The sequence below is a fragment of the Odocoileus virginianus genome, chromosome 6 (assembly GCF_023699985.2).
Source record: "Odocoileus virginianus isolate 20LAN1187 ecotype Illinois chromosome 6, Ovbor_1.2, whole genome shotgun sequence".
NCBI classification, from domain to species: domain Eukaryota; kingdom Metazoa; phylum Chordata; class Mammalia; order Artiodactyla; family Cervidae; genus Odocoileus; species Odocoileus virginianus.
In genome coordinates, this window is record NC_069679.1 from 6,686,450 (window position 1) to 6,713,785 (window position 27,336).

The 27,336-nt window shown below is 39.3% G+C and overlaps 1 protein-coding gene and 1 non-coding gene across 5 annotated transcripts; both read right to left on the bottom strand.

Annotated features, from left to right (window-relative positions):
- Window positions 1-317: 317 nt before the first annotated feature.
- Window positions 318-14,085, bottom strand: TIPIN (TIMELESS interacting protein). 4 transcript variants are annotated; one of them, XM_020876834.2, is made up of 8 exons: window positions 14,004-14,085; window positions 7,788-7,928; window positions 7,593-7,671; window positions 7,307-7,382; window positions 5,051-5,173; window positions 4,760-4,823; window positions 2,457-2,663; window positions 318-1,147 (listed from the first exon to the last, which is right to left on the bottom strand). In XM_020876834.2, exons 2-8 carry the CDS (start codon window positions 7,918-7,920, stop codon window positions 957-959), a joined length of 873 nt encoding a protein of 290 aa, XP_020732493.2. In that variant the 5' UTR covers window positions 7,921-7,928; window positions 14,004-14,085; the 3' UTR covers window positions 318-956. The 4 variants fall into 4 exon arrangements, with proteins under 4 accessions (XP_020732493.2, XP_020732494.2, XP_070324771.1 ...); XM_020876835.2 differs by having other exon boundaries at window positions 13,952-14,029; XM_070468670.1 differs by lacking the exon at window positions 14,004-14,085 and adding an exon at window positions 13,295-13,791.
- On the bottom strand, window positions 4,217-4,352 carry LOC139035797 (small Cajal body-specific RNA 14). The gene has a single exon (XR_011488508.1). It is a non-coding gene; the product is annotated as a small Cajal body-specific RNA 14 (non-coding RNA).
- Window positions 14,086-27,336: the final 13,251 nt, after the last annotated feature.

Genomic DNA, 27,336 nt, shown 5'->3' on the forward strand with positions numbered 1-27,336 from the left:
ACCAAGGAGCACTTGAACTTCCCTAGGACCTGTGTGGCAACCCACTCCAGTGTTCTTGCCTGGAGAATCCCAGGGACGGCGGAGCCTGGTGGGCTGCCGTCTATGGGGTCTCACAGAGTCGGACACGACTGAAGTGACGCAGCAGCAGGACCTATGCATGCCAGGCAATACATCAGCTTTTCATCGACCCTTTGAAAGTATTAAAGTGACTTCTCAAAAGACATGTAAACACATATATAGCAAGTGTAAACATTTTACCATAAGTATATAGTGTAGCACTAAAGAGCAGTAAGAAACTTTTATAAAGCCTCTAGGGATACTTTGTGAGATTTTTATTAAAAAAAAAAAAAGAACATTAGTATTTATTATACATATTTACATTTTAAAACACCACCCAATTTAGTAAAAACAGAGCATTCAATGGAACACAAGCAGCAAAAGCTACTTATTAACAATCATTTTTATAAGGTCATACTTATATACAAATAAACACTAAGGAGAAAAACAGACAACAAAAGTTAGTAAGAAACAAGTATAATTATAAATAAGGCTTCCCCAGTGGCTCAGCACTAAAGAATCCGCCTGTAATACAGGAGACACTGGAGATGCAGGTTTGATCCCTGGGTCGAGATCCCCTGGAGGAGGAAATGGCAACCCACTCCAGTTATTCCTGCCTGGAAAATCCTATGGACAGAAGAACCTGGTGGGCTACAATGGGGTCACAGTCAGACACAACTGAGCAAATAGCATAATTAAAATAATACCAGATTTTAAACAAGAATCTGAAAGTTTCTACATAAAGTTTCTACTACATAAAGATTTTTATTCAAAGCAGACAAAATGCACTGCACAGTCATCTCAAATTTGGAAGATAGCAGCTTAACAGATTTTCTCATTTGAGGCCTATCCAACTTCAGGAATATTTCTAGATGAAGCCTAAGTAACTACTGTAAATTTTAAAAGGATTGGTCCAGTTGCGTTTTCTCGACTTTTAATTCCTCCTCTTCATTTACAGTACTGGCAGCACCATCATTACGTGGACTATCTAGAAGGTCTTTGTTAAATCCATTTGATTCTTCCTCCTTTTGCTCCTCACCTGTACTACCCTCTTCAGGTGGCTGTGTGCTGGGCGTGTTCACCAACAAGTCTGCAAGAGAAACCATTATTACTCATTACAAACACCGGATCCAATCTTACCTAGTACAAACTTCTTCACGAGTCTAAATCAATAAAAATGAAATCTATGATCATTTTAATGTTAATTATGATCCCTTTCTTCCAAATAAAGCCATTTCTATACATGTATTATTATAAAATTCATTAAAAATGCAAGTCGAACTCAAACTTTTGAATCATAGCCAAATACAACTGTTCCCATTCAAATATTACAATTACTAGATAGGTTTTTTAAAAGTCAAATGTTCTTATGAGATATATAAGTGATCTATAATAAAAACTATTTAAGGTACTCATTTCTACTCAGAAAATTTTAAGTCATATATTATAAATAGAAGATGTGCCTTAAAATACTTTTTGCCAGGTAAACTTTGATAATGACAGCAAGGAAGAACTGCCATCAACAACAGTTCTATCTTCATGTATTTTTCACAAAGTAGTATAAAACATCCATTTGTCAGGTTAAAAATTAAATTCATTCTAACTGGAAAAAAACTTAAAATACTACTGAATAATTTTCACTTGAGAATTTCATTATTTTGGGTGAAACTTGTTTTATAACATGGTATCTTCACTACTATAATTCTTATTTTCCCAATTCAAAAGGAAAAACTGGATTGGAAACTGACAAAGATAAATGTGGTTAGGTGTGCTTTATTCAAAAGCAATTTGCAATTATTTTTTAAATACAGCTTTACCAAACCTGATTATCCAGTTTCCAAACCCACAGTCTGTTTTAAATCAGCAAATTTTAAGGCAGTTTTAAAAGATAAGGGAATCAATAAGAAAGCAAATATGACAGCTCACAACAGAAGTGACACAATGCAATAAAAAGCATTTGGGGACCTATTCATGTCACAGCAAATGGCTCTAAAGTCCTCAATGGGTGCAGAGTATTTTATATTATATTTTATATGTTAATAACAAAGCAGTTATTATTTTAATTATGATCATTAAGATAAAATTATATGTCACATGCTTTAGGGAGTCAGGGAAGAATATGTTTTTGAAAGATCCAGAATCAATTTTAAGTGATTATTAGAATAACTTTTTAACAAATGCTCAGCTACCCAGAAAACTATCTTGAACTTGTATTCTTCGTGGATTCCAACTAGGTCTCTCGCTCACTCTCTCTCTCAAATATACATAAATTTAATATACTATACCATATTTTTCTATTTTTCGAGGTATTTTATTTGGAGGAATAGCGAAGAAGTTAAAATTTGTAACATGCCCTTGATATATGAATGGTAGCACATAAAATGCAGCATAAAATTTACCGTTTCCTAGGGACTGACTGTTACTCAGTAGCTTTGCCTGTCTTCTTTCCAAGGCCAGTTGTCTATTTCTCTCAATTCTTTGTTGTTCTTCTTCTGTTAGGCTTCTACTTGACTCAGAAGCAAACTCTACACTTTCATGTGAGTTTGTCAGAAAGGGATCTAATTCAGTAGCAGTTACATCATGGCCATTATTTTCCTCTACTTCATCTGCAGTAGAAAAGAAAAAGTGTATCTGTAGTGTTAAACTAGTTAGAAAAAAGAGTTTCTGCAGCTATTGACTGAAAACCAATTTAAAACAACAAGGTACCAGACGTGAAGAAACAATTTGTGAGGTATGAGAATGTCAGATGCTTGACATGCTTGAGTCAAACAAGTAGAAGGAATATTTAAACTTATTTTAAGTCAAATGGGATACTAGTTTTAAAATATGCATTAACAGCAAAAGTTTGTAGTTGTTAATAAAAGAACTTAAAGAATCCAACGCATAGCCCTGTTTTACATTAAAAACATTTTACCAGCTTGCTACATTGTTTGTATGATATACAGTAATTATTTTATATAGGCTATTTTTATAGAGTAAAACCAAGACACAAAGTGAAAAAGGAAAAAGAAATTTAGAGATCTGTGGACATATTCCCAAGCTAATTTTTTTTTAAATTAAGTGCTCTCTACATTATTAGTCTTAATAAATTCTTAAAGCCCTGTACACCAGTTATTCAAAGTAGGATGTTCCTAAAATGATCCACAAGGGTATGAAAAGTAAATACTAAATTTTCCCTTTATATTTCATTTAGTAATTAAGAAAAATTTATATTTCTTCTTCTAACTTACATTTAGAAGAAGAACTGGCAGTGACAACCTATCACTTATCCTAAGCTACCTTCAAGGCAGGGTGGAGTTGAGTCTTCATTTTTTAAATTCAGCATATTAAGACATATAGCTGATATTCTGATGACCCAGTTAAGCAAACTGAAATACTATCTATTTTAACCAAAACAACCCTAACAAAATGCACAAGTGGTAACTTTAAAAGGTTTTTGCAAAATAACAGAACATCTGTAGGTAGAAGATAACAGAAGTATAAGCAAGAAGTAAGAAGATGGCAAAGCTGACACTTCACCTTCTCTTTGTATCATTCACATCATGGAGTTAAAAAAAAAAAGATAACTCATCAGATCTGACAAGTGGGGAAAAAAATTCGTATCACCAAGACAACCATTTGAAATATGAATTTACATTTACTCTCCTTTCCTGGGGTGGGGGGAGGATATATATATTGTACAGTGTTGTTGTTGTTTAGTCACTATGTCTAACTCTTTCGTGACCCCATGGACCATAGCTCACCAGATTCCTCTGTCCATGGGATTTCCCAAGCAAGAATAGTGGTGTGGGTTGCCATTTCCTTCTCCAAGGGATCTTCCCAACCCATGTCTCCTGCTTTGGCAGGCAGATTCTTTACCACTGAGCCACCAAGGAAGCCCATGAGCACATTGTACGCAGCTCAAAAAGCTGAATGGATAAGCTAACTAAGCCAGTAGGGCATGCTGTGGGATTCAGAGTCTAACAACTGATTCCTGTCACATATCAAATCCCACGCCAGCATCTCATACCATAAATTCTTACCAAATAATTAAGCCTTGGATTATTTAAATCACAATCTTTTACACCTTCAAAAGCAATTTATAAATAACTTTTGGGTATTCTATATGGAGCCTGTATTTTCTACTACATCTATTAAAAATTTTAAAAACAAAAGTAAACATGTATGGAGCCATCGCACAGAAAATCTGATAACTATACAGACCCTGTCGGCAGGAACCATATGTTTTGATGTATGTGACTGCCTATGGTTGCACTGTACAACTAACAAATGCAATCAATACCAGGAACAGTCACAAAGGTCTAAATAAAGTCATATACACAAGATCTGTACTCTTGTGTGAAATGTGAAGTAGTCCAACATCAAATTATTCTAATTTCCCAGAACCACTTTTTTATAATGGGCATGTATATGAACACTGTATCTTTTCATATATTTTTATTAACCAGCACTACAAAAGATCAATGGGTCATGACCCACAGTTCACAAAAACTCATGCTCTTTGTGAACATGTAAAGATATTTTTACATCTCTTACCACTGTGTATTCCAGATATATCAAAGCACCTTAATTCATTCCTATTTACTATATTGTAATTATATACTCGAAATAGACTAAGAAGTCAGTCCTGTAACACTGCCGACCCCAACTAGATCCATTTGTAAAAGCAAACTTTATCAAGTACATAAACCTATATTCTTACCATTATTGCTAACAAAATCTTCATGTAAAATAGGGAGATCAAGTCGAATTCTTTTTAAACAGGTCTGAAAATAAAAGACATTTTTTACATTTTTCACTTAGATTTGGGAGAAAGTGGTCACTGATTTTACTCTTAGTTTCAAAAAAAGTTGCTCAAGTAACTACTATTAACTCTCCTCCTCTCTACTAAGACTGCAAAATGAAGACCCCAAAGAGCTACTTAGCCTCAACTAAATATATCCTTATACAATTTAGCATTGTGAATGATATTCATAATAATCTCAACACCTACCTGAACTTCCTTTTTATTTCCCAGATATTCAACTCTGTCAATAAAATCTTCAAATTTCAGTTTAGGAAAGAGTCTATGTGCCCAGTGCTCCATGTGTCTGATTAGGGTCTTCAAGTCCTCAGCCTGGCACATAAAAATAAAAGTGCTAAATAGAAGATTCATTCTCACAAGTGATCTTGTCAGCACATTTCAGAATTGAACAGTAGTACCAAAGTCACTGGTGTCCCTCTATATCTATAAGGTTAATAAACTTTTACAAGAAACTTTAAGAAGAAAAGTATGTATTAAGGGCTTAGAGGATTGCAGTAGGTTTAAAACCTGCAGTAGGCTTTAAAAATCAGAGGAAAACAGAAACCTAGTATGAAAACTTACTAAAAGTTAAAAGATAATCATGTGTCTTTTCAGGACTATAAAGTAATACTTGAAAATAAATTTAATAAAATATGACAAGGTTATCTTTTAGAAATAACTATACAAACTGAGAGGACCCTAAAAATCTGATACAGAGAAGAAAGCACTGAGAATCAGCTCTGTGAAAATATACTCAGAAACTCCAAGGGCAAAGTGCTGAAGACTAGTAAGACAGTGCAAACATTCTCAGATCACAGTACCTCTCTACATTTGAAACTTCAATTTAACATTAAAAGAAATTCTAATGAAAAACAAAATTTAATAAACCACAGTAATAAATGAAAAAAGTTCCAAATCCCTGATTTTACTATAAATTTTTTTTTCTTACAGAATTTTAAAATAGGAGAGTGGTTAAAAGCTCTGGATCAGACTGCATAGATTCAAATCTAAATTCTACCACTTAATAGCTGTGTGACTTTAAACAAATCACTTTACCTGTGTAATTTTTCTTCATGAATAAAATGAGATTATACACACTTCATAGGGTTGTTAGAAGAATTAAGTAATACAAGAAAAGTGCCTGACACAAAGCAAGCCCACAAATGTCCACTGTTATTGTGATGGTGGTATTTGATCTTGGAGGTATTTGAACCGTAAGAAGCTCATGGTTAAAACAATCAACTCTACCAATAACTCAGTATATAATACTGAGAACATAATGTCTTATCATTCTCATTCTGATAAAGATAAAAGTTCTTTTAAAGACTCAACCACCTATGACCATCTTCCAGTTGTTGATCAGCCACCTCACAATGTCATGTTAGACCCAAGGGACAGAGAAGAGACAAACCTAAATACAGTGTAAAGTCCCAAATCATACCCGGAAAAAAGGCATCAGTGATGCAGCTTTGTGAGAACACAGTAAGAATTTTCAAAGGCAAAGTAGAGGAGACTAGACAGACTCAAGAGTCCACCCTCACCCAGTGAAGGAGTACAAAATATTCACTCTTCGTATAAGTTTATTTATCTTAACAAAGTACTTATGAAAATGATGAAGATGTCACAAATTCAGGCACCAGTTTATCATTACTACCTGAAAATTCCGATAAGAGCAATGAATTAACTGAGCTGGGCATGGTTTTAAAATATCTCGACTTAGGTTTAGTTTTGTGGCAAAACAGAACACAGGCTTATATTCTTCCTTATCGTCCACTGAAACTAAGAAAATGTAATACAGGCTTTTCAGCCTCCTAGGTTTAAAATTTGGGGATTAACTTTTACTTCTGTACCTCCCAATCACCTCCAAGTATTATATGTTGTTCATCCCCCTGCTGTTATTAATATCCGATCTAGGCTATTGCACTTCGTTCCCCTGGGAGTGAAACAGCCTCTGAATAGTCGGCCTCTGGTCACTTCCCTCTTTCCAACTCTCCTAAATGCTACACCAAAATCATGCTCATGTTGTATTAATGTTCCTCTAGCTGGTCCATGAAACAAAAGCCAAGGGTCTGCTCTTAACCACTGGCAGTGGAAGCTTAAAACTAAAACTCAGTTTCCTTCACTACATAATGGGACCAACACCTACCCCAGAGGTTGATAATTTAAGAACATATTTGAAAATCCTTCATAAATTATTACAAAGCTCTACAAAGATATCATCTGCAAAAAAATTCTATCTACATTCTACATGATGCAAAGGAAATTTTTAAATGTTCACTTGTGCAGAGACTGACAGTTCCTAAATGTCTTCAATGTCCTTTCCACGTTATCAGTTTCTAAAGATATGATGATGAATGACAGGATCTGTGAAACATTCTAAGATTCCTGAGAACATGATAATGGGCACACAGTCTTACCAATATTTTAAGAAACAAAGGTCTAAAATACAAATCAGACATTTCTTACCTCATGACCTTTACCTTTGAATTTTGCCTTCTCAAACACATGTCTTAATGCTGGGAGCCCTCTCTCTGAAATTAATCTGTGAATAGAAGTATTTTTAAATTTCAAGTTTTCTAAAGCCATCAAGGCCAAAGCAAGACCATAAGAAAAAAAATGTTATCTGTTAAACTGAAAAAAATGCCTTTAGAAGTATCTGATCCCAAAACCATCCCAACCAAAAGCTTGTAACGTAAGAGGGAAAAGATGATGGAAAGACAAGTAGAAGTGTTTAAAGAAACAGTAAATGTACCTCTCAGCATTCAGCTTGGGTATATTCCTTTTAACGGTTCTCTTCGGAGGTACAGGAACAGACGCTCCTCTCCCTGACTCTGGTGAAACATATCAAGACTTAATATTACTTATTTAAGCCTCACTTATAAAATGTGTCATTTTGTAAGCTGACAGAGGGATAGCTGAACATGGACACCACTTTAGTGTCATGGACCTTCTTCAGGTTCAGCGCCTTCACCATCTTCTCTCTCTGGAGAGGCTGGAGGCGGGAACGGAGGAAAAGTTTCATCTTCAATATGCTCATAATCTGGTATGTCAATCAAGCCATTCTCCTGTGGTTCTAGCATCTTTTCCTCTAGGGGGAAAAAAAAGTAAAATGTTTATTCATCCAAGCAGTTTTTCTATTGCACAGTTAAGTTCCACTTGCAGCAAAATGCATGTTGTTCAGTCAGTTAAACCAATTTTCAAACTCACACATCGTGAAACAAAGTGGAGAATATAACAGTTACAGCAAAAAGAACCTAAGTTAGAAACTGGAAGAACTGAGTTCTAATGGACAGCCTACCACTAAATAACTATGGGTTTGAGCAAAACATTTTACCTTAACTGTTGAGTTTTCCCATTATAAAATGATTTTAACTTTTCAGAAGGTTTCAAACTGTGGTCCAAATGGGGTAAAACAGGCAGGGTATAAGAACCTCACTTCCACTCCAACCAGAGCTTTTTAAAATTATTACTGGGAATTCCCGGGTGGTTCAGTGGTTAGGGCTCTGTGCTCTCACTGCCGGGGGCCTGGGTTCAATCCCTGCCCTGGGAACTAAGATCCCATAAGCTGTGCAGTGGGGCCAAAAAAGGAAAAAAATAAAAATACTGTTTATATATTAGCTTTCTAGTAAAGTTTCCTTTGAAATGGAAATAATTTTTGATTGGTAACTTGAAAGAATGCTTTTCATACCATCTCACTTGCCCTCTCAGAAACATCTGACACTTTTGATCAGTTCCTTTTGCTGGAAAAGTATTTTTGTTGACTTCTGAAACACAGTACTCAGCTGGTTTTCCTCCCTTCCTGGACATGCCTCCTAAATTCCTGAGAATTTATCTTCCTCTAACCTGGTTAATAAGTATCCAAGATTTCATCCGAGGCCCTCTTCACTCAGTTATGCACATGACTCTAATTTATAGATGAGTCACTAATTTTTTATTTCTACACAAGCATCAAATCTGAGTCCTAAATCCCGACTTCTCATTCTACAGCTCTAAAATTTTTCAAAGGCATCTATAACTTAACATGTATAAAACCAATCTTCTAAATTTTCCCCATTCAGTAAATGACACCAATCCAGCTACACAGGTCAGAAACCTGCAAGTCACCCTTAATACTTCATTCCCCTATCCTACTTACCCTGTCCATTTACTTCCAGATTATTCCTTGAGCCCGCCATTTCTATTTCCACAACTACTTCCTAACATTTATTGGATTATTCCATTACTCCTATTCATTTTGCCCTTTCACTCCATTCTTCCTATTACAGCTTAACTAACCTCTGGAAACGTCAAGCTAGTCACATCACCACCAGGCTTAAACACTTCAACTTTCTGCTGCTCTTAGGTTAATGACAAAACTCTAAGGCCCTGCAGGGTTTAGCACCTTCCTACTTCTCTACAGACTTCACACCATTCTCTATACTATGTCTATCCCTCAGACCTTTACAAAGGCTCTTCTCTGACTCCCCATCCCTTTCAGATCTCAACTGTCAAATCAGAAAAATCTTCCCCAATTTTCCTAAATTAAATCCTCTATAATCAGCATTCAAACTGTCAAGTAGTAGTTTCATAGCACTATGCAGACCGAATATTAGGTTCTATTTGTGTCGTTGTTTGATAAATGTCTGTCTCCCATAGGAGACTGTAGCTCCAAAAGGGCAATGACAAGGTGGGTCTCTGGTCTCCTCTACGTAGCCCCAGAGCTGATACACAGCTGGTGTTGGAGAAACAGTTCTTGATCTTGGCCCTTCAACTTGAACTAGCAGAAAACCTGGGCAGCTCTACAGTCCCAAAGGAGAGCACACCTCCCAACACCTACTTCAAATATGGCCAAGAGAGGGGGTATAGCTCAGTGGAAGAGCATTTGACTGCAAATATGGCCAAGAGGGAAATGGACAGGGAAGGGACTCTTGGAGGGCAAGGCTGGAACCCTGGAGGAAGCGGACAAAGTGTTGGTCCCAGAGAGGAGAACTGAAGTGACCAACTGATCTTTCTCATTTCACTGCCAGAACAAGTAGCCCAAGAATCCTCACTATCCAAATCCATGTTTTTTCCTGAATTCAGATATTGAGAGTTACTTTTACTAAGTTCAGGTCATGGGTGGTATAATGCTTTATCCCAATCTATCAGATTCCTGAGTTTTGGATAACATGAGAGTTCATGAAAGAAAGATATCTCAGAAAGTTATCTGAATCTGTTCAGTTCCTGAGTTTGGACAGGGAGAGTTCTGATGGCAATGATACTTGACCCTTGCAATTTCCACCTAGCAGGAGGGTTAATAACTGCGATGGACCACTAAAAAACAAAAATAATGAAAAACAATTGTTGATGGAGGAATGAAGAATTTCACAATTTCCCCGAAACTGTAAAACTACTAGAGCCAGATGATTTCCAAAGTCTCTCCAATTCTAAATTTCCAAGACAACAAGTACATAAAAACAAAACCAAGTTATCAACCATAGATTTTCAAAATTGGAAAGGCAGTTAAAGGTAATACTGAAATTTCTTTGGTTTTTAAGTAAAAATAGAAGATATATTTTTCATTTTCACCAAGAACATTATTGAACAACGTATTCACTGTTGTTCCACTACCTTCTGCCATTTTTAAGGCAAGTTTGTAATTCCATCTTCTCAAAACTTTTTATCTTTTTGAGGAAAGAACAGTTCCAGGTGCCTTTTACAGTCTTCCAGAGAATGGAGATTTTTTTTCCATCAAGAGAATTTTGTACAGACCAAAATAAATGGAAATCCAAAGGTGCAATGTCTGATGGATGAATCAGAACTTCCCAGCCAAGCTGTAACAGTTTTTGCCAGATTATCAAAGAAATATGATACCAGAAAAACAAACAACCCAATCAAAAAGTGGGCAAGAGACCTAAACAGACATTTCTCCAAAGAAGACATACAGATAGCTAATAAAAACATGAAAAGATGCTCAACATCACTCATTATTAGAGAAATGAAAATCGAAACTACAACGAGGTATCACCTCACACCAGTCAGAATGGCCCTCATCAAAAAACCCACAAACAATAAGCACTGGAGAGGGTGTGGAGAAAAGGGAACCCTCTTGCTCGACTGGTGGAAAAGTAAATTGATACAGCCACTTTGGAAAATATGATTCCCAAAAAAACTGGGAGCAGAACTGACATATGACACAGCAACCTCACTATTTGGCATATACTCTGAGGAAATCAAAACTGAAAAAGGCACATGTACCCCAATGTCCTTTGCAGCACTATTTCCAAGAATTGGGACATGGAAACAACCTAGATGCCCATCAACAGATGAATGGATAAAAGAAACAGTGATACATATATACAATGGAATATTACTCAGCCATTAAAAGGGACACATCTGAGTCAGTTCTAATGAAGTGGATGAATCTAGAGCCTATTATACACAGTGAAGTGAGAAACAGGAAAACAATTATAGTATATTAATGCATATATATAGAATCTAGAAAGATGGCAGTAATGCACCTATCTGCAGGGCAGCAATGCAGATGCAGACATAGAGACAAAACTTAACAGACAAGGAGGAGGGCAGGAAGGAGAAGGTGGGATGAATTGAGAGAGAAACATGGAAGCATATATACTACCATACGTAAAACAGATAACCAACAGGTTGTTTTATGACTCAGAAACTCAAACTGGGGCTCTGCAACATCCTAGAGGGGTGGGAGTTGAGAGGGAGGGGACAGACATATACCTGTGGTTGATCATGTTGATGTATGGAAGAGGCCAACACAATATGGTGAAGCAATCACCCTTCAATTAAAAATAAATGAATTTTAAATAAATAAATATTTTTAAAAGAAAGAAAAGAAACATGTGGTCTTGCATTCTGTTTTCTGATGACTAATTCCAGACGCTTTTTGTTAAGGGCTTTCAGCTGGTCTAATATGGAAACTGGCAGATTTCATTTTCTTGAGCTCCAAAATCACTGTAGATGGTGACTGCAGGTATGAAATTGAAAGACACTTGCTCCCTGGAAGAAAAACTATGACAAACCTAGACAGAGTATTAAATAGCAGAGACATCACTTTGCCAACAAAAGTCCATATAGTCAAAGCTATGGTTTTTCCAGCCTTCAGGTACGGATGTGACAGTTGGATCGTAAAGGCGGCTGAGCACCTAAGAATTGATGCTTTTGAACTGCGGTGCTGGAGAAGATTCTGGAGAGTCCCTTGGACTGCAAGGAGGTCAAACCAGTCAATCCTAAAGGAATTTACCCTAAATATTCATCGGATGGACTGATGGTAAAACTAATAATTTGGCCATGTGATGCAAAGAGCCAACTCCTTGGAAAAGACCCTGATGCTGGGAAAGACTGAAGGCAAGAGGAGAAGGGGCAACAAAGGATCAGACGTCTGGATGGCATCACTGACTCAATGGACATAAGTTTGAGCAAACTCGGGGAGATACTGAAGGACAGGGAAGCTGGTCAAGCCGCAGTCCATGATGTCGCAAAGAGTAGGACAACACTTAGCTAATGAACAAACTGGGACCAGTATTTGTTGGAATCAATCCTTTGGTTTTCCAGAAAGAGCTAAGAGACGACTTCCTTCCAATCCCACCATATACACAACATCACCTTCTTTGGATGAAGACAGGCCTTTGGTGTGGTTGATGGTTCACTTCCCTTACCCCAGGATCTCTTCCATTCCACATTATTGTAGTGTATCCATTTTAAATCGCCCATAACAAATTGTTTTTAAAATGGAAGTTTTTTGCTACATTTAAGTAAAGAATTGCATGCAAAAATAAGGTCAAGAAGGTTTTTTCCACTTAACTTATGTGGAACCCAAACATCAAAGTGATGTACATAACCAAGCTGGTGCAAATTATTTTCAATGCTTGATTTGGATATCTTGAGTATGTCAGCTATCTCCCATGTAGTATAACGGTGACTGTTCTCAATGTCTCGATTTATTCACTGGTCTACCAGACCATGGAGCATCGTACAGCAAATCTCCAGCATGAAACTTTGTAAACCACTTTTAACACTTATGCTCAGTCACAGCACCTTCTCCATACACTGTACAAATCTTTTTTTGAGTTTCAGTTGCATTTTTACCTTTCTTAAAATAATAAAGCATAATATGCCAAAAATGCTTTCTTCTACCATCTTCAATATTAAAACGGCTACACAAAAATTCACCAATTTTGATTTTTTTTAAACGCATGCTGATAATGACAGCTGTCACAATACAATGTAACAAATTTGTTTTCAATGAAGTTAAGCACAACTAAGTGCTATTTAGAGCCATTACACCAAAAAAAAAAAAAAAAAAAGAACCTTTTGGCTAAACTAAAATAATCTAGCTTCACCTCACCAAAAAGTATACTTAGCCCCATTCTGGCTAAGCCTCCTGGGAAGAAATGTGGTTCACATCTTTGAGGCCAAAAGGGAGCTATGAATGAGGTGACAAGGCACAAACTATAGTAAGTATACCTTGGTCGAGCCTGGAGTGGGACTTGTCAGTAAACTGGTAGTGAGTATGACAGCTCCTTGCAGTCTCTTTTTAGACACTGATGAAGCTCTCTTCACTTCCTCCTCTACGCCTCAGAATCGCAGAGGAGTGAAGGTAACAAAGAAACGTAATATACACATTCATTCCCACAGTCTTTGGTGTCCAACTTTAAAGTTATCAAAACAGAAGACCCTGTCGCCAGAAGTCCTACCAAACTGACTCCATCACCTTTGCTACCCAGGCTTAAAACCACAAAGCTTCCCATCCTATCCCTCTTCTCCAACCTCCCCCCTTCCGTGCTTCCTTGTCTAGCCTCTCTTTCAACCGTATTCATTCAACATTCACAGGACGCCTCCTGCGTTTAAGAAATCGCGGTACAGAAGCTGGAGATGTAAAAGATGTATCTGACACGCTCCTTTCAACTAAAAGGTTTGGTTTAGAGAGTGGCAAACCCGAACGTAAACGAAGTAAAAAAGCGGCAGCTCTGGCCCCCACCGACCTCCTCTCTGCACAGGCCGTGGCCGGTCAGGCCTCCCTTCCCTGCAGTCCTAATCAGCCCACGTCCGTCTAAGTCATGCCCGCCTGCTTCCTCTCCCTCCTTGCAACTGCCCAGCATGCCCGCTCCCCGGCCTGACTACCTCGACCGTCTCTTCCCTCCGTAATTTCACTCGCCCCTCGGGCCGCTCTCACCTCGCTCGGGCCGCGGCCGCCAACAGCGCAGAGCCCCGCGCGGCGGGAAAAAAAACCGCGTTTCCCTCGAACTATCGCGAGAAGATTCCTTGGCGTTCGGCGCCAAATCGGCGCGCACGCTGGGCGGTGCCTACCAGACCGACCTCCGCCAGGTCCCGCCCACCCATGCCTGCCCCACCTTTCCCAGGTCCGGCCCATAGCACTACTGACCTTCCTCATCGCATCCGCCCTCCTGAATTCCTCTGGGTCTAACCTCCTTTCTCCTGTGATGTTCGTGTTGCTTATGCTCTGTGCACTTTAGTCTTTGGAAATAGATCTCAGGTTTTTTAGAAAACTAGACTGTGTATACTAACACATATATATGGAATTTAGAAAGATGGTAATGATAACCCTATATGCAAAACAGAAAAAGAGACACAGATGTATAGAACAGACTTTTGGACTCTGTGGGAGAAGGCGAGGGTGGGATGTTTCAAGAGAACAGCATCAAAACATGTATATTATCTAGGGTGAAACAGATCACCAGCCCAGGTGGGATGCATGAGACAAGTGCTCGGGCCTGGTGCACTGGGAAGACCCAGAGGGATCGGGTAGAGAGGGAGGTGGGAGGGGGGATCGGGATGGGGAATACATGTAAATCCATGGCTGATTCATGTCACTGTATGACAAAAACCACTACAATATTGTAAAGTAATTAGCCTCCAACTAATAATAATAAATGAAAAAAAAAAGAAAAGAAAACTGGACTGTGGATGGAATATAAAGGATAGCGGCAAACAGAATTTTGTAAGAAACTACCGATTCTTCAGATTTACTATCAGAATCCCTTGAACATGAATTCTCAGGTGGTTCAGTGGTAAGGAAGCCGCCTACCATGGGATACCTTGGAGGAGGAAATAACAGCTCACTCTCCTATTCTTGCCTGGAAACTCCCATGGACAGAGGAGCCTAGCTGGCTGGCTACAGTCTATAGGTTGACAAAGAGTAGAACACCACTGAGGCACTGAGCATGCACCGTGTGAATATAACTACCACAGTTGTAAGGCATTGACATATTAATATCTGACCTTTTTCACGTGGGAGAAATACTAGGAATACATTTTCCTTAGCAATTGCACCAGAATGTAAAAAAAAAAATAGCTTTCACATAGGCCATGTCATTAAAACTTTTAGAATTGTTTGGTGTTTTTAAAAGTGAATAGTATTGAAAACACATGAGGCCAACAGTTAGATGCAGCTGCAGATGGAATTGGAAACTCTGGCTTCAGTGTGGTCAGGTTTCTCCAGTATTACCTCAATGAGCAGGGAGACCTTTTCCACATGCTGAAGAAGCTTGACCCTGTGGAACAGACCTGCTCAGCCCATCCTGCTCGGTTCTCCCCAGACAAATACTTTGACACCGCATAATGATCAAGGAACACTTCAGGACTTCCCTGGTGGTCCAGTGTCTAGGACTCCATGCTCCCATGTCAGAGGGCCCAGGGTTCAATTCCTGGTTGGGGAACTAGATCCCACATGTCACAACTAAGACTTGGCACAGTCAAATAAATAAATATTTAAAAAAAAAAAAAGGTAAGAAAAGAAACACTCATTGGACTCCACTGGTGGTTCAGTGTTAAGAATCCACCTTGCAATGCAGGGGACTTGTATTTGACCCCTAGTAGGGGAACTAACTTATATGCAGAGTACATCATGAGAAACGCTGGGCTGGAAGAAGCACAGGCTGGAATCAAGATTGCCGGGAGAAATATCAATAACCTCAGATATGCAGATGACACCACCCTTATGGCAGAAAGTGAAGAGGAACTAAAAAGCCTCTTGATGAAAGTGAAAGAGGAGAGTGAAAAAGTTGGCTTAAAGCTTAACATTCAGAAAACTAAGATAAAAAAAAAAAGAAAACTAAGATCATGGCATCTGGTCCCATCACTTCATGGGAAATAGATGGGGATACAGTGGAAACACTGACTGACTTTATTTTTTTGGGCTCCAAAATCACTGCAGATGGTGACTGCAGCCATGAAATTAAAAGACGCTTACTCCTTGGAAGGAAAGTTATGACCAACCTAGATAGCATATTAAAAAGCAGAGACATTACTTTGCCAACAAAGGTCCGTCTGGTCAAGGCTATGGTTTTTCCAGTGGTCATGTATGGATGTGAGAGTTGGACTGTGAAGAAAGCTGAATGCCAAAAAATTGATGCTTTTGAACTGTGGTGTTGGAGAAGACTCGAGAGTCCCTTGGACTTCAAGGAGATCCAACCAGTCCATCCTGAAGGAGATCAGTCCTGGGTGTTCATTGGAAGGACTGATGCTGAAGCTGAAACTCCAATTCTTTGGCCACCTCATGCGAAGAGTTGACTCATTGGAAAAGACCCTGAGCTGGGAGGGATTGGGGGCAGGAGGAGAAGGGGATGACAGAGGATGAGATGACTGGATGGCATCACTGACTCGATGGGCATGAGTTTGAGTAAACTCCGGGAGTTGGTGATGGACAGGGAGGCCTGGCATGCTGTGATTCATGGTGTCGCAAAGAATCGGACACAACTGAGTGACTGAACTGAACTGAACTGAGGGGAACTAAGATCCCACATGCAAGTAAGCCTGAGCGCCGCAGCTAATAAGGCCGAGCATCACAAGAGAGTCCTTGCTCCACAACAAAAGATCTCACATGCTGCAACTAACACCCAATGCAGCCAAATAAATACATAAAAAAGAAATGCTTCAAGGTGCTCAGGACCCAGCAACCACATCCCATCCTCTGAGGATCTATTAAATTTCATGTCTCTTCATCTGCCTACTGGCCTTCAAGAGACTTTCTGAAACCAAACTCTCCAATCTGGGAGCCCTGAAGCCTTTCTATGACCCTTGCAGTCTCATGCTTATTGTGAGACATCATGGTAGCATCCCCTTTAAAGAGAAGATGTTTGAATCTTCTTTTCATACTTTGAATCATTCCCAGGTTATTAAAATGATTTGAAAGAGCTGGGGAAAAAATTAAGTGTTAAAGAAAAAATAGACTATTAAAGAACAAAGATTGTGTATAGGGTGTAAAAGTTTTTCTGGCAAGCTGGGAAACCAGTCCAGAGGTGAGGTTTGAAAGAAGAGAAATGAGAAAAATATTTTAAAACTGAAAGACCATTAATTATTTCTAAACCACATTTAAAAAACCAAGTCTTGGGAGGGGGGATAGGGATGGGGAACACATGTAAATCTATGGCTGATTCATGTCAATGTATGGCAAAAACCTCTACAATATTGTAGAGTAATTAGCCTCTAATGAATAAAAATAAATGGAAAAATAAAATAAATGTTTCTTCTTTGCCAAAAAAAAAAAAAAAAAAGCCAAGTCTCTGTGTCTTATCAATTGGCTGGTGTTATCTGGGCTTATCACTTAGGTGTGTCCTAGAGTGGCTGATAGTAGTAGTCTGCTGTGTGCTTGAGGACTCCAGTTCAAGACTGTGGCATTGACATGCCCCTGTCATGTACATAACACGCCCAAGTTGGGATCATATCACCCAGTCAGGTCTGCATCAGCATGAATAATCAAGGTGACCAGCCCAGGGATTATTAATTAGGATTTGGCCAGCTACAAATAACAGGAGAGAAAAGGCTAAAATAAAAGAAATAAACTAAAATAACAATAAGCAAGGTAGAAAGTTTGTCTCTCATGTACAAGAAGCTGGGAGGTAGTAATTTCGTTGTTGGTATGATGCTCCATGGTGTCAGGAAACTGGTACCCTATCTTCTTGCTTTACCACAAGAGCAAGTTCAAGTTCACCTCATCATCTGACATGGCTTCTACAGCTCCAGCTGCATTCCAATCAGTGGGGAGGAGGAAAGAGAGAAGGGCATGACTCAACATTTCTAAGAACATTTCCCAGAAGTTGCATACAACAATTGTGGTTACATCCAGAACGTAAACCCACGGCCACACACAGCTGCAAAAGAACCTGGGAACAGTCTTTATTCTCGGTGACCATGGCCCAGTAAAAACTCAGGGTTTCTATTACTGTGGAAGAAGGGGGTGAAAAGATGTTGGGGGGAAATTAGTAGACTGCCACAAATAATAAAATAGAAAAAAATAAGCTAATGGTTTTATTTTGTAAATCTGGAAAATTAGAGTGTTTCCAAAAATATTAAGAATATAAATAGCTAGTACTTTCACAATAAAGCATGTAAGCAATTTCAGCAGAAGAAACCTATTACATCATTGTATTAGACCTTTGGGAATCTTTATGGCTTCCCTGGTGGCTCAGATGGCAAAGAATCTGCCTGCAATGTGGGAGACTTGTATTTTATCCCTGGGTTGGGAACATCCCCTGGAAAAGGGAATGGCTACCCACTCCAGTATTCTTGCCCGGAAAATTCCATGGACAGAGGAACGACTAACACATTCATTCACATCATCCTCAAAACATAACATCAGCTCCACCAAGAACTAAAAGTCTGACCACCATCAAATCACTTTACTGCTTTGTTTGCTCCTTTGTGAGACGAAAGGTGTAAATTAGTTGATTCCAAAGGTATTGTTTTAATGGAAGATACTGAAGAGTAATAAATTAACAGATATTTATTGATTGTTATGTGTTTTAGGTAATAAGCCAAATTGGTAAGATTACCTTCAAACTATACTTTCTATGTTTGGCAGCGAAAAACTCATCTTCTCAGGGTCCCACACAATTGATATATCTTGGGTACCCCAGCTCCGCAACTAAATAGGCTTCAGGTCAGAATAGGGTGAAGTGAAGATGGAGGCACTGCTTGCAGTCCATTATGGGGGAAAAAAAGAAACCAGCTTCCAAGGGCAGCGAGGCTAGAGGTGCTAGTAGCATGTGTCCAGTGTCCGTGGCGAGAGCTCAAGTCCGCTTTTGCCCAGTGGTGGCACCAGTAGAGTCTGCACTAGAGTAGGAGAAAAGCACAGGTTTGACATCAGCCTGTCAGTGGCCAAACCTCATTTCCTGACCACTCAGAGACTCGAGGAGCCATCCGTATCCTTTAATAAATTTCTTTTCTGTTTAAACTACTACTGATGAGCCAGACTTCAAAAGTATGTAAACCATAAATTTCCAGATGTTCAAGTTGGATTTAGAAAAGGCAGAGGAACCACAGATCAAATTACCAACATCCGTTGGATCATCGAAAAAGCAAGAGAGTTCCAGAAAAACATCTACTTCTGCTTTACTGACTATGCCAAAGCCTTTGATTGTGTGGATCACAACAAACTGTGGAAAAATCTTTAAGAGATAGGAATACCAGACCACCTGACCTGCCTCCTGAGGAATCTATATGCAGGTCAAGAGACAACAGTTAGAACTGGACATGGAACAACGGACTGGTTCCAAATTGGGAAAGGACTAGGTCAAGGCTATACAGTGTCACCCTGCTTATTTAATTTATATGCAGAGTACATCATGAGAAATCGTGGGCTGGATGAAGCACAAGCTGGAATCAAGATGACTGCGAGAAATATCAATAACCTCAGATATGCAAATGATACCACCCTTATGGCAGAAAGTGAAGAAGAACTGAAGAGCCTTTTGATGAAAGTGAAAGAGGAGAGTGAAAAAGCTGGCTTAAAACTCAACATTCAGAAAACTAAGATCATGGCATCTGGTCCCATCACTTCATGGCAAATAGATGGGTAAACAACGGAAGCAGTGACAGATTTTATTTTGGGGGGCTCCAAAATCACTGCAGATGGCAACTGTAGCCATGAAATTAAAAGACACTTGCTCCTTGGAAGAAAAGTTATGACCAACCTAGACAGTTTATTAAGAAGCAGGGACATTACTTTGCCAACAAAGTCCATCTAGTCAAAACTATGGTTTTCCCAGTAGTCATGTATGGGTGTGAGAGTTGGACCATAAAGAAAGCTGAGTGCCAAAGAATTGATACTTTTGAACTGTGGTGTTGGAGAAGAGTCTTGAGAGTCTCTTGCATGGCAAGAAGGTCCAATCAGTCCATCCTAAAGGAAATCAGTCCTGAATATTTATTGGAAGGACTGATGCTAAAGCTGAAACTCCAGTACTTTGGCCACCTGATGCGAAGAACTGACTCATTTGAAAAGACCCTGATGCTGGGAAAGATGGAAGGTGGGAGGAGAAGGGGATAACAGAGGATGAGGTGGCTGGATGGTATCACCGACTTAATGGAAATGAGTTTGTGTAAGCTCCAGGAGTTGGTGATGGACAGGGAAGACTGGCGTCCTGCAGTCCATGGGGTTGCAGAGCCAGACACGACTGAGCTACTGAACTGAGACCAGATTCTGTTATTTGCGGTGAAGAATCCTAACATACATGGACCAATTATAAATGATAGAAGACAAAATGTGGTTAAATGCTGATTTGCTTAATTCAAAAGTTAAGTTCTAAATAAAGATGAATAAGAGCTGGAGAAGTTGATGAAGACTTCTGGAAAGATCTGGAACTTGACCAGAATCTTGGAATTAGGTAGGATTTGGATAGATGTATGGGAAGGTGCCCTAAAATAAGAGAAACAACAGAAGCATAAAAAATGTTGAAAAGAAAGTGTTAGTTACTCAGTGTTGTCTGACTCTTTGCGACCCCATGGACTATAGACCCCCAGGCTCCTCTGTCCATGGAATTCTCCAGGCAAGAATACTGGAGTGGATTGCCATTCCCTTCTCCAGGGTATCTTCCCGACCCAGGGATCGAAGCCATGGTCACCCACATTGCAGGCAGATTCTTTACCATCTGAGCCACAAGGGAAGCCCCCGCTCCCACCCCCCCACACACAAAAAAATGTTGGGGAAATAAAGGTGGGATAGCTATATTAAATGGAGAGATCTCTTCATAATTTTTTTCATAGCTCCTAAAAGGTTTTAAATATTGTTTTTACATAATATTTGATACCTACAGAATAATATATAATGTTTATGTATATTACAAAGCACAAAAATAGAATATACAAATCTGCGACCACACCTTCCAATCTAAGAACTAGCCAACATTTTATTGTTGTTGTTATTCAGTCATCTAGTCATGTCTGATTCTTTGTGACCCCACGGACTGCAGCACACCAGGCTTTCCTGTCCCTCACCTTCTCCCGGAGTTTGCCCAAGTTCATGTTCATTGCATCCGTGATGCCATCCAGTCACCTCAGCCTCTGAGCCCTCTTCTCCTCCTCCCCTCCATCCTTCCCAGCATCAAAGACTTTTCCAATGAGTCGTCTGTTCACATCAAATGACCAAAATACTGGAGCTTCAGTTTCAGCATCAGTCCCTCCAGTGAATATTCAGGGCTGGCTTCCCATAAGATTGACTGGTTTGATCTTGCTGTCCAAGGGACTTTCAGGAGTCTTCTCCAGCACCACAGTTCAAAGGCATCAATTCTCTGGTGTTCTGCCTTCTTTATGGTCCACCTCTCACAACCATCGTGAGCACTGGGGTGACCATAGCCTTGACCATCAGGATCCTTGTTGGCAGAATAATGTCTCTGCTTTTCAACACACTATTTAGGTTTGTCATCACTTTCCTGCTAAGAAGCGATCATCTTCTTATTTCATGACTGCTAGTCACTGTCCACAGTGATTCTAGAGCCCAAGAAGAGGAAATCTGTCACTACTTCCACTTTTCCCCCTTCTATTTTTGATACATACCAACATCTTATATCTTTTTATCCCTTCTCTGATCCTCCTTCCTACTGAAATCACCATTATCCTGAATTTTGTATCTATCATTCCTTTTAAAAATAGTTTTTGTATATAGTTATAGGCCTGAATAATGTAAACAATATGTTGTTCAATATTGCCTGTTTTTAGTTTTATAAAAAATTATATCAAACTGTAGGCAGTCTACTTGGGCTTACTTTCCTGATTTCATATTTTGTCCAGTGATTCTGCTGGGTTGTTTCACACAGATGTAGTTTAGAAAATTTTTACTGCTCTGTATGATTCTTTACTGAATGTATAACAATTTATTTAACTATTCTCTTATTGATAAACATTTGAAATGGTCTGAGGTTTTTTGCAACTCTGAACAGAACAGTGCTATTTAGATTCTTATATATGTATTTTATATATGCCTTCTTAGATATGTATTGTTACATATGTATTTTTATATGTATCAAAGGAACAAAGACCTTGAGTAGACGTGTGGAAGAGTTAGCGTTTGAGATTTTAATTTTTTTTTTTGTCCCACTGCACAGCATGCAGGACCTTAGTTCCCCCACCAGGGACTGAACCCATGCCCCCTGCATTGGAAGCATGGACTCTTAATCACTGGACCACCAGGAAAGTCTCAGAAAGAGATAGCCTTTGACAGCAACACTTCTCTCCACTCTAATATGCAGGACGAAGCATTTAGATATAGGTGTGTTATTAGGTTTTTGATAGGATGTTAAGGACCAGAGAAGACGATTAAGTCACTCCATGGCTGAAGTTTTCCTAAGTGCAACGGAAGGAAAAAGAGACAAGAGATTTGAAGTATTTGCAGGAAGTGATGAACCTTAAAGCCTGGACTGGATGGAATAGTGACAGAAGGAGACTGAGTGAAGGTGGGGATTTAACTAAGTTGAGCTCTGGATGGGGCCTATGGTTTGTTTCTAGGAGAGCACTCGAGCAAGTGAGCCTGAGACAGAAGACAGATAGGCCCCAGGCTTGGCATTTACAGCTAGGTTTCTGTTTACATTTCTTGGGATAAGAAAAAGAGAGGCTTCAGGCTGGACACTTAGAACTGGCCTCCTGTATGCATTTATTAAAATGGATAATAGTTGGGCTCCAGGTTAGATATTTACAACCAGCCTCCTGTTTGCTCTCTGAAATGGAACTAACAACGGAAACAGGGCAAATAGCCAGGCTTTGTCCCCATGGACTCCTTAAGATAATAGTCATCGTAGTAACAGAGAGAGGCTAAACCTTGTTTGAGTACAGGATCAGGAGGTCATGTATTTTCCATCCTTGGGGCAAGGGAAATATTTCACATGTGCGGAAAGTCTCCTTGAGAGTCAAAAGCAGAGGGCACCGCCCCATAATATGTGATGCTAATATGCAATCCCATAGGCCTCTGGGCTGAAATCCACCTTGAGAAAATGTCGCCCACACATGTCAGGGAGGGTCATAGGACCGGTCAGGTGTGGAAAAAGAAACCAGACAATTGGCCAAAGGGAAGATAAAGACCCTGAAGAACTGCTTTATATAAATGACTTAATTGCCTCTTTATTGCACTCCTCCTCACTTGGGGGGATGCCCACACCCTTTCTCTCTGGGTATACATGTCTGCCTTGCTTCTGTCTTAACTAGATAAATTGTTTCTCTGTGTGCTTTGCCACTTGTTGTGGTATGTCTCTAATGATAAACTTTGCACCTGCATTTTCAGTTTTTGCCTCCTTGAGAAATTCATTTTTCACTGGGGACAAAGATCCCATGAAAAAGAGCTTGTTTTCTCTCTCCTTTGCTGATCTGATGGCTAGGATTCCCAGTTTTCATCCAGGCTACCCAGGTTCAATTCCTGGGCAGGGATTTAAGATCTCTTCATGTCACTGATCAGACCAAGCCCGTTTTGGTCAAAGGATAGAGTGTTTTTGTTTTTGTTCTTTTTTTTTTTAGGATAAAGTGTTTTAAATTTGTGATATTGGAGGTTGTACCATGCAAAGGTCCAGGGTATCAGTTGGGGTCTCCTTACTCCTCAAAGGTCAAGTGAGGAGTAAGGAGATGAACTCAAATACCCATCATTTCACTCTCTGTGCAAGTTGAGGCCTTTCCCAAGATTTTTGTAAATCCCAGTGAGACCAAGGTCCCCAGGGTCATCTGGGACTCTGAGCTCCTGAATCTCACATGTTACTTCTGTTCTGAATTGTTTCATTTTAGGCCCTTTCTACAGTTATAACAGTAAAAGTCACTCATTCAATAGATGTACCCCACTTTGTGGGATTCTTAGAAAAGGGTTACATCGTATCTGGCAAAGTTTTTACCTCCATGCCACTTTCTCCACTTTTCTCTCTCCTTCCCATCTCCTCTGTTATGGAGAACATGCTTTCATTTTCTTAAGCTTGGCGCCAATTGACACCCTCAGGATAGGGATAGGAGGCAGTGTCTGTGGGTGTTCACCAACTTCAAGGACTTATTAAAACACAATATTCTTCCCCAATATTCTATCCCAATACAAGAATGCTTCTTTTCCTAAGAGGACTTTCAGTTCAGTTCAGTCGCTCAGTCGTGTCCGACTCTTTGCGACCCCATGAACCGCAGCACGCCAGGCCTCCCTGTCTATCGCTAACTCCCGAAGTTTACTCAAACCCATGTCCATCGAGTTGGTGATGCCATCCAACCATCTCATCCTCTGTTGTCCCCTTTGCCTCCTGCCCTCAGTCTTTCCCAGCATCAGGGTCTTTTCCAATGAGTCAGCTGTTCACATCAGGTGGCCAAAGTATTGGAGTTTCAGCTTCAGCATCAGTCCTTCCAATGAACACCCAGGACTGATCTCCTTTAGGATGGACTGGTTGGATCTCCTTGCAGTCCAAGGGACTCTCAAGAGTCTTCTCCAATTCCACAATTCAAAAGCATCAATTCGTTGGCACTCAGCCTTCTTCACTGTCCATCTCTCACATCCATACGTGACCACTGAAAAACCATAGCCTTGACTAGACAGACCTTTGTTGGCAAAATAATGTCTCTGCTTTTTAATAAACTGTCTAGGTTGGTCATAACTTTCCTTCCAAGGAGCAAGTGTCTTTTAATTTCATGGCTGCAGTCACCATCTGTAGTGATTTTGGAGCCCAGAAAAATAAAGTCAGCCACTGTTTCCCCATCTATTTGCCATGAAGTGATGAGGACTTCAGTGCTATCTATTAAGGCAGTAAAATGTTTTTCACCTCCATTCAAACAGAATTTCACTGCAAAGAAGAGTGATAAGAAAATATACTCCAGGTGTGGTGGACTAGAAACAAGTCATCTTACTGACTGAGACCACATCTCATATTTTTAAAATTATTTCTTCTGTGTTTCCAATAGTAAGGTATTTTGCACTTCTTTTTTTTTTTTTTTTTTTGCACTTCTGAAAAAATATCTGAAAAAAAAAAGGTTTTAGAGTACTTTTGATACTTTCATAATTTTAAAATGTTTTAGGTTCAAATGCTTTAAAAAGCACTTTCACCAGGTGAGGGAGCTGGGGAGCTCTTCCTTAAGTGTTTTCATGATCCAGAAGTATATTTTGAAGATTCAGGGCTTAAGAAATGTTATTCAAAATATGAAAGAAAATTTTCCTGATGGCATTTGAATGGCAAAAGTTTCCAAGATAGAATACAAAAAAAACCCCAACTTCATCAAAATGAAAAACTTTACCTCTTAAAAAAAAAAAAGAAAGAAAAGACAAATCTCAGGCAGGGAGAAAGTGAAAGTATGAAAATGTTAGTTGTTCAGTCGTGTCCGACTCTTTGCAACCCCATGGACTATAGGCCACTAGGCTCCTCTGTCCATGGAATTCTCCAGGCAAGAGTACTGGAGTGGGTTGCCATTCCCTTCTCCAGGGGATCTTCCCTACTCAGGGATCGCACCTGCGTCTCCTGCATTGCAGGCAGATTCTTTACCACCTGAGCCACCAGGGGAGCTATAAATCACACATTTGACAAAGGATTTTTATCTAAAGTACATAAAGAACTTTTAAAAAAGCACACCTCAATAATAAGACAAACAACCCAGTTCAAAATGGGCAAAAGATTTAAATATTCACATCACCAACAAATATATATGGTTATCAAATAAGCATATAAAAAATGCTCAAAATCATTGGTCAGTGTGTATATGCCCAGTCGCTCAGTCGACTCTGCTAGTGGGTTGCCATTTCCTTCTCCAGGAGATCTTCCCAACCTAGGACTCAAACCTGCATTTCCTGCGTCTTACTGCATTGGCAGGGGGATTCTTTACCACTGAGCCACCTGGGAAGCCCACATTAGTCATTGAAATGTATCAATTTAAACCACGATGAGGTACCAGTATGCATCCACTAGAATGACACATATTTTAAAGGACTAGTCATACCAGATACTGGCAAAGATGTAGAATAGCTGGAACTCCCCTACTTTGCTGATGGGATGTAAAATAGCTTTTAAAAAATTCACCGTATTTTTATTTATTTAAAATATTGTTTAATCTGTGCCATACAGCTTGTGGGATCTCAGTTCCCCAACCAGAGATTGAACCAGGGCCCTCAGCAGTGAAAGCGCAGATTTCCATCCACTGGACCACTAGGGAATTCCCTAAAATAGTTCAAACACTTTGGAAAATAATTCTGAAATTTCTTTAAAAGTTCAACATACACCTACCATATGACCCAGTTATTGTACTCTTGGCTATCTAGAGAGAAATAAAAACATATACATATAACGACTTGTACACAGATGTTTATAGAAGTTTTATTTGTAATATCCAAAAAAATAGAAACAATACAAATATCCATCAAAAGGTGAATAAACTAACTGTGATGTGTCAATAAGATGACTTACTACTTAGCAATCAATGAACTACTGACACACACAACTACATGGGTAAACCTCAGCAAGTATGCTCAGTGAAAGAAGCCAGACAATCCCTCCTCAATAAAAGCACATTAAGAAGTACATACCATACAATTGCATTAATATAAAATTCTAGCTATACATAGGATAGATAAAAAAAGTTCCTCCTGTATAGCACAGGGAATTATATTCAATATCCTGGGATAAACCATAATGAAAAAAATATGCATAATTGAGTCACTGTTGAACAGTAGAAATTAAACACAACCTAGTAATTCAAATACAAAAGTGAAGAGTGTCAGTTGCTCAGTGGTTTCTGACTCTTTGCGACCCCATGGACCATAGCCTGCCGGGCTCCTCTGTCCAGGGGATTCTCCAGGCAAGAATACTGGAATGGGTAGCCATTTCCTTCTCCAGAGGATCTTCTCGATCCAGGGGTCGAACCTGGGTCTCCCGTACTGCAAGCAGATTCTTTACTGCCTAAGCCACCAGGGAAGCCCCTTCAATAAAATGTAAAATAAAGAAAATTTTAAAAAATGAAAATTATAGTAGGGGCAATGGGCGGATGCAGAGGGGCAGGATTCTGAAGGGGCACAAGGAAATTGTTAGGAGGTAGTGCATGTGTTTATTATCTTGATTGTGGTGATGGTTTCTCCACATGTGTCAAAATTGTTCAAATGTTATCCTCCCCACGTATGCCACCTATCATATAATTATGTCTCAATAGATATGTAAAAAAAAAGAAAAGCTTAAAGTATAAGAAATGCTTTAAAAATATAAAAGAAAATTCCCTCAATAGAATTTAAACTAATTTGAATGTATTTATTGATTTCCCAGTTCTAAAGGGTATATAGCACTGAATTT